Source organism: Perkinsus marinus, assembly GCF_000006405.1.
Source record: "Perkinsus marinus ATCC 50983 genomic scaffold scf_1104296967590, whole genome shotgun sequence".
Classification (NCBI taxonomy): domain Eukaryota; phylum Perkinsozoa; order Perkinsida; family Perkinsidae; genus Perkinsus; species Perkinsus marinus.
Genome location: NW_003203472.1, coordinates 1 through 7572, shown reverse-complemented (window position 1 = coordinate 7572; position 7572 = coordinate 1). Strand labels below are relative to the sequence as shown.

Here is a 7572-nt window from a genome sequence, read left to right as displayed (position 1 = left end):
AAATTCGGTGAAAACGCGATATTCGCGGTGATATGCAGTAGTCGCGAAATATGTTTTCCTCTTCACTAGGGTGAAACTCCATTATTATAGTGCCTGGAAATTTGATATGTAAATGTGCGTTATTTTTTGAGATTAATGAGAATCCATCTGATACTATATCGCATATACAATGGAGCTTCACCCTAGTGATATGAAAACATACTTCACAAACCACTGTATATCGCGAACATCGCGTTTTCCACTGAGTATTGAGCTACTTCACGTAAAACGGGTGAAACTCCAACGCAACGGTGGCTATGAACATGTGTTGTGATGGCGACAACTTGTTCACTATAATTTGTCTCCAAAATAACACACATTTGCATATCCAATGATACCAACTCTATGTGCGATTTGAACTTGGGAGTTCTGCGTGTGTTAGATTCCATTTGAATGATGATCAGTGGTGGTGTAAAGAATGGACGACGACAGCCGATAGTGAAATGGAATAATATTATCTTGGCCACATCGAATATTATTATTATTTGGAATTTTCATGTATTGATGTCCCCTCGAGGATAATCAAAGCATCTTTATTTGCTTATTTTTCTCGGTCTTCGTCGACTAAGGAGATTTTGTGGATCGTTGGGTGGCGAAATAGTTAATGACCCTTGGTCTTCCCGAAATGCACGCAGACACAAATGGTTTTTTTTTAAGATTTTGATCCCGCTTTGTGTTGAAGTAAATAAGGCAGGCAAGAAATGTTTATATATGAATGTTGGTCATCATTGTGAATTTCAATCTGTTGTGTTTCATCTTCGTTTTACGTGAAGTGGCGTTATACTCCATGGGGAAGAGGCCATATGAAGTTGAATTGACTGCTCGCATTCGTTCTTAGCGAAGTTCTATGTGAAATATGTTTTTCGCTACACCATTTCACAAACTAATTAGTAAAAGCCAAGACCAAGTTAACAAAAGCTCGACACAAATTTATAAGTATATTCCCAGGTCAATTTAGCAAGCAACTGCCATTACGTCCGAAACTTGTCTACATCATGTACGACATGCACCTGTACATACATTGCATATAATGAATACACTTTCAACGTTATACGCTTTACGTTATTTGCTTTTTTCGATAAACGGCTTTTGCGAGGGTGAGAGCCTCCTATCCTCGCATAGGTGGCGGCTGTCGTAGGTTTTATATCATTTGCAGCTGCTGCAATTGCGTACCCGTCTTCACTGTCGCGAAACGCTTTGACAACTCGAGCTCTAGTTCACTCCGGATCTTTTTGTAAGACCCGCGCTTCACACCTTCAAGATGGGTAGGTCCTACCCAAGTGGGTAGGACCTCGGGCCGAGGTCCTCGGGTCCGTGGAGGGGGAGTTTGAGGAACTTCTTGGTTTTCTATATGGGAAGTGGATTGGTAAGGAAATTTGCTGCGACATGAATACAAAAAAGTATCGGCACGAGTATGACGGAAGCCCGCAGGACCTCCTTTGAAGGGGCCCCTTACAACGAACATGTGCGGCTTGCTGGAGTCCAGCAAGCAACTGGACTGTCCAGTTTGGAGTCTGCAGAGACTCTGGACACGCATCTACGATGCGTGAAGAAGATGCGACATCTTCTAGCAGTTTCTCCCTTGGGTGAACCGTTCACCCAACGCGCGAGAGTTCGACAGACTGTGCACTGTACTATGCGGTAAAGTCAATGGGGTTTTCGGTTCCATTTGTCCCGCTCCCGAAATTGTTCTGGACTTTTACCAACTTGTTCTGGGTTATATTAATTTGGTCTTGGTTTATACTAACTAGTTCTTGAAATTGTGTAGTGTTTTCATATCAGTAGGGTGAAGGTCCTATGTTCATTGGACACGGACTAAGGAAGAACCGCTGTATATAATGATGATGAGCAGGCTGCTCATCATGGGCGAAAGCAAACTCAGGGCTAGGGGGCTCGTCAGGCAAATACAACTATTCATCCCAATACCCAAAAAAGTCTAATAGCGCGATCAACCTTTGCAAACTCGCGCACAACTCGGTCCAAATCGAGCGCGTTCCCTCGCGCTTTATTAATCGACAACACACCCAGAGAGCAGAGCCTCTCGTCGGCCATGGTGGTTCTCAAATGCGTTTTCACTAATTTAAGAACGGAGAAGGAGCGCTCACAGGAGGCAGTACTACTAGGTAAAGACAATGCTACGTGTCCCATGTACATAAGGGTGGGCCATGCGAGTTCGAGCCCATGTAGGAACGAAACGGCATCAAGCACCGTGGCCAATCCAACTTCACCATCATCTTTGAGCTCTTTTTGGCGTCGCTCAAATGCTCGCGATGCGACCACAACTTCACTCGCGAGCTCTTCAAGATTGCAGCTATAAAGTCTGCCGAACTCCCGGGTCTTGGTCGCGTCAAGGAAATAGGAGTGTGTGGGGTTGAAGCAGCAAGCCCCATCATACACCGCATAGCTGTAAAAGTTGAACCTTTCATTAAGCTCTCTCAGGATGCTCTCCATGAAAGGTAAGAAAAGGTGCTCACGCGCATCCTCCATGAGGGTCAAGTCCCATTCTGATGAGCGTCGCACTAGCCTCATCTTGCCGAATCGGCGCGACTGATCGAGCTGGTGCGTATCTATTATCCGTTTGAGCGTCCTTATGCGAGTATCTTCATCGTATATTTTCTTCTGTTGGGCCTCGAACTCACTACGAACAACCGAGATTTTGAAGAAGCGGTCAAAGTCGGCCATGACGAAGAAAAACGATGCGACCTTTTCCACGTCCTTGACCGATTTTTGGATGCAGAGGTTCAGCCGATAGTTGGAGCAATGGATGTATGGAGCAGTGCAACCAGATTTTTGCTCGAAAACCTGTTGAAACGTATTAGTGGGCTGGTAAAAATTCACCGAGCGAAGCACTACCTTGTGTACACCTTTCCTTCTCCCTGACATCACCGATGCCCCGTCATACCCCTAGGATGTGCATTTCGACGGATCGATACCAACAGTATCCAACCGCTGCAGCATAGCGCCGGCTATGGCCTCAGCGTCTGAATCCTCCAAACCCACGAACCCCAGAAATGATTCCTGGACAACAAAAGGCTCACCAACTTTTTGGGGCTTGCAGTACCGCACACAGAGAGCGAGCTGCTCTGTACCCGATTCATCTCTAGTTTCATCCCCCAGGACGCAGTATGGTCGCTCCCCAATTTCGTCAACAATGAGCTTGATAATCAAGTCGCCCATGGTCTTGACCAGACCATTCTGGATTTGTGGGCTTGTATACAGGGCGTTGCGAGGACCCTCGGCCAACCTAGATGCAGTGGTTGGATCAAAAGTGCTGGTGAGCTTCATCAGCTCAGCAAAATTACCGCGATTGGGTGAATTTTGTCCTTCCGAATGCCCCTAAGGGCTACATTTTGGAAAGAGCAAAATAATAAAGCTTTACAAACGTTTTTGATATAACATCGATTTTCGGACAATGTTGCCTCGTCATGCTTAGCAATCAAAGCAGACACTGACCTATCCCTCTCGGCGGCCATCTTCCCTGCAGCCCACCGAAGTTCGGTGACCGAACCATAGTTTCTTTATGGTCATCGGTTGCCTTATGATTGTTCAGCTTCTACACCTTTCTTAAAGTTAGCGAACCCGAATGATAGTATCATCATGATACGAATGAGGCATTGGAGGGACCGAAGCCCGCCACCGATGGCGGGTAGAAGAAACGGCAGGCAAAGCAGTATGCTTTATTGGCCGAGCGACTCCACCCTAGCCACGGATTTCCAACGTACCAATCAACTTGGAAGGGGCGACTCTGTGCATTAGGGATGAATCCAGATTTTGGCTATACCGGCTCCCCAGACTTAGAGTCGGCAATATCAGAGGGTAAGCCACCGCTCAAGACGGTAGGACCTTTCCCTGTTTTTAGGCGCTTTGCAACCTCAGGAGGGTCTTGCGCCTCGCGGGCACGCTTCATCATCAGATAGAAAGCCGACTTAGCGGAGCTCGATGAGGACGACATCGCAGGAAGTAAAGATCACTTAGTAAACCCGACCAAAGATATGAGGTTTGTGGAATGCAACACCCTGGTTGATACAGCGTTAGATACGATATAGGGTTGAGTTGAATTGGTATATACAGGTCAAGCGAATAGTCCTAAGATGTGGGTTGAGCTATGGAGACAGCTGCGTTACGATATGCTCCACAGAGTATCGCTTCTGTCAGGTAGCGGGAGACTTCTGTTGGGGTCAGCCAGGGTGGCTGAAATATTTCACAGTATATTTCACGGAAAAAATTTCAGTGGAGTATTTCACTTCAGCTGATTTCTCGCTTTTTTGAGGGGTTTACGTCAGAAAGTAGTGCTTGAGGACTCTCATCATAGAACACGGGTGTAGTTGGCTCTCACAACAGCAATACTATCCCGTAAGGAGGAGACAAGTGAAAGGGAAATGGGTAAAATGGGAAAAATCACGGTTGAAGTGAAAAATACTCCAGTCGTACCAACGGCATTGATCTTCCTATCCGATAGGACCTATTGCGTGCTCCTGTAGCCTGATTGTACTTCTAGGGCGTATCTTCTGGTGGTGATATAGTCAATCCACTCGCAGGTATTGATCTTATAAAGAACAAAATAGATAGGTGTGGATGCTTTTGTAAGACCGCATCTGCTCAGATAAGGTGTGCAGATGCGTAGTTATGGAATGCTGAAATTCAATGTAATGAAATTTCAACGATCTTCGTCTCCACTGTCGACACATTGTGACATTGATCTTCGTCTCCATTGTGACACTTCTGGAGTCAAGGAATACGGCGGCTGAGAAAGGCCACGTCTCACCATACTCACGATAGTGGAGAGGGTAGACAGCGAAGTACGATCAAACTTATCAATGTGGCACCCATGCTCGAGTAGGAACTCAATCAAACGAGCATAGAACTGATCGAGCACTCGTTTTCGGGGGAGTTCACTGAAATACTGTGCAGCTGCACGACGGTTAGACGAAATTGAAGACCTGCTTTTCTGGTGCTCAAGCTGATGTATAGGGGACTTAGAGGCCTCCTGATTTATTACTCAATGATTTATTTCTACCACGACTCGTAGTATCGGTCTTATTGAGTTTGACACTCTAGATGCTCTGTCCTCTACTCTGACTGTGAATGCTCCATCTGGTCCTTCGAAGGTCGTTGCGTCCAAACCATCTCCTGATACTTAGCCTCGTCGAATGGGTGACAGTCAAGAAGCTGAGGTTATTGCTGAAGGTTCACGTTGATTTCGTGATGCATTTTGTTAAGCTAGAGAGTATACATTTCACGGAGCATCTCGAGTCGAGATTCTCGACTGACCACCGAGGACGTTGAGCAGAGTTTGAGAGGGAATCCCCGAGCTGCGTCTTCCCTTCAGCATTTAGAAACGTATACGAAGAAGGGTTCAGACGTCTTTGGCCATCGCGGCTAGTTTATACCATCCTTTCCAGCCCAGCCTAAGCCCCAGATAGGCATGTGTGCTATTCTTTCAGTGCGCGCCGCGCACAAAGTTTGTGCGCGGCGCACAAATGGGATCCATATGCGATCGAGGATAATATTGTTATTCCCGCGTCGTGGAAACTGTTCATTCATTGGCTTAGCGAACGACGGGATAGTCAATCACTTCGCGCTAATGGCGTTCTTGCTTCTTCGCCATGGCGAGACTAGCTGGTTACTAAGCGTGTCGTCGAAACGTGACGCGGGATTGAAGTTCAATTCCGCGTTCAATTATCGAACGCGTCTACTTGTTCGCGGGTCTCCCATTGTGGACGACCACATTGTAGAGTAACTACTGAAGCTCATCAATCAACTTCTTCAGCTGACAGATCTCTGCGAAATGTCTATCACTTCCGTTCTGCAGTCTCTCACCTACCTCGCTATCGTACTATACCACGGAGTCTTGAGTGTCGACCCTCCAAATGTTCAACGTGTCAAGAAGATTCTTCCTGAGAAAGAATTCGAGTATCTGTTCTCCCACCGCAATGGACAGGCAGGACCGAAGCCGTATACCTACTCCGGCTTCCTCGCTGCGGTGGCCAAGTTCGATAAATTTTGCAACGACGCTGCCGGAGATCTAGACTTGGATACAGCATGCAAGAAAGAACTCTCCACCAGTTTCGCTCACTTCACTCAAGAAACTGGAGAGAACAGTGGCTGGGGGCCGGTCCCTCGCTGGCGTCAAGGTCTCTACTTCACCCACGAAATCGGGTGCACCGCCGCTGCATGCCCGTATTGCTCATCGAATTCCGAGTATCCATGTCAGAAAGGTCAAGGCTATTATGGTAGAGGTGCACTGCAGCTATCATGGAATTACAACTACGGCCCGTTTTCGCAGTACATGTTTGGGGACAAGTATAAACTATTGAAGGATGCGGATTCCCTCCTTACTGCCGAGGATGGTATGCTAGCCTTCGCTAGTGCTATATGGTTCTTGATGACCCCACAGCCGCCTAAGCCCGCGATACATGATATCGTCGTTGGGAAATGGCAGCCCACTGCCAGAGATAAAGCTGGAGGACGCTATCCAGGTTTCGGGGTGACTACCCTCATTATCAATGGTGGTTTAGAGTGCTCTAACCCCAACGATCCCAGGGCTTTGAATCGCATAGAATATTACAAGAACTTCACTAGCTACTTCAACGTGGCTCCGGGTGATCATCTCTCATGCGGCGGAATGAAGCCTTTCTGACCGATAGTTTCCATCAAATGGTCTGTTACTTCAAGAACCGCACCTACTTGACCCTCACGGGCGGGTCCGAACCGTCATTAGACAATTCATAACTTTGCTATCATCTTTTCAGTCATATTTCATAGCTTCAGTCAAAGGACTGCATTTTAAGGTGTTTCGTTGTAGTCAGTTCTTCGAGGGCCCATGTTGGGGGCGAGAAAAAAGCTGAGCCATTCAGATGCTGAAGTCTTCGAGATTGAGTTAACTTGACAAACTCACTGAAACTCGACTCATCACAGCCACGTTCGAGCAAGACAAAGAACATCTGGTTTCGAACATCTCAGTTCCTGGGTATTTTCTCAGCTGTGATCGGTGGGTCGTCAAAGCATGTGAGGAATAGTCGCCTGTGCCGGACTCCCGAACAAAACGTGAGGCGTGACTGGCGGAGACATCATGTGATATGGGCGAGACAACACGCAGTCACATGGCGTGACTGCGTGTTGTCATCACATTTAGCAGGCACTGTCTGCTAAATGTGATACTACCGGTGATATGGCGACACCGGCTCTGGATCCGGTATTGCCCGGGAAGGCGGATTTTCTCATTAATGATATTGATTATCCACCAGACTTAATGACTCCATCCACTGGTGAGTTTGAATCGGTAGCTGATAGTGGTGGGACTCGTGCTCGTGTTGGCCTTTCATGGTTGAGCGAAGATCGTCCTGACTATGATACGACAGGCCTTCAGAGCTCGGGAGCAGCGGATCGTGATCATGACCCTTGCCGCCCTTGGACAAGAGTGGCTCTGTCGACTGCCATCAGAGCTTGATGATATGGTCTCTCAGGGCCATATCCGACCACTCACAGAAGACGAGTTGTTGATGAATCCTCCTATTATGAGTGCAGTGGTGG

At 47.2% G+C, this 7572-nt stretch overlaps 3 protein-coding genes across 3 annotated transcripts; 1 reads left to right on the top strand and 2 right to left on the bottom strand.

Moving 5' to 3' along the window:
* Window positions 1-2267: 2267 nt before the first annotated feature.
* Window positions 2268-2721, bottom strand: Pmar_PMAR027214 (hypothetical protein; the record flags this gene model as incomplete). The annotated part of the gene is made up of 1 exon (XM_002768656.1): window positions 2268-2721. A coding segment is annotated over one exon (454 nt), but the record flags the coding sequence as incomplete, so codon positions are not given.
* Window positions 2722-2943: 222 nt separating this feature from the next.
* On the bottom strand, window positions 2944-3991 carry Pmar_PMAR027213 (hypothetical protein; the record flags this gene model as incomplete). The annotated part of the gene is made up of 2 exons (XM_002768655.1): window positions 2944-3375; window positions 3821-3991. 2 exons carry the CDS (start codon window positions 3989-3991, stop codon window positions 2944-2946), a joined length of 603 nt encoding a protein of 200 aa, XP_002768701.1.
* Window positions 3992-5827: 1836 nt separating this feature from the next.
* Window positions 5828-6716, top strand: Pmar_PMAR027212 (Endochitinase A precursor, putative; the record flags this gene model as incomplete). The annotated part of the gene is made up of 1 exon (XM_002768654.1): window positions 5828-6716. One exon carries the CDS (start codon window positions 5828-5830, stop codon window positions 6677-6679), a length of 852 nt encoding a protein of 283 aa, XP_002768700.1. The 3' UTR covers window positions 6680-6716.
* Window positions 6717-7572: the final 856 nt, after the last annotated feature.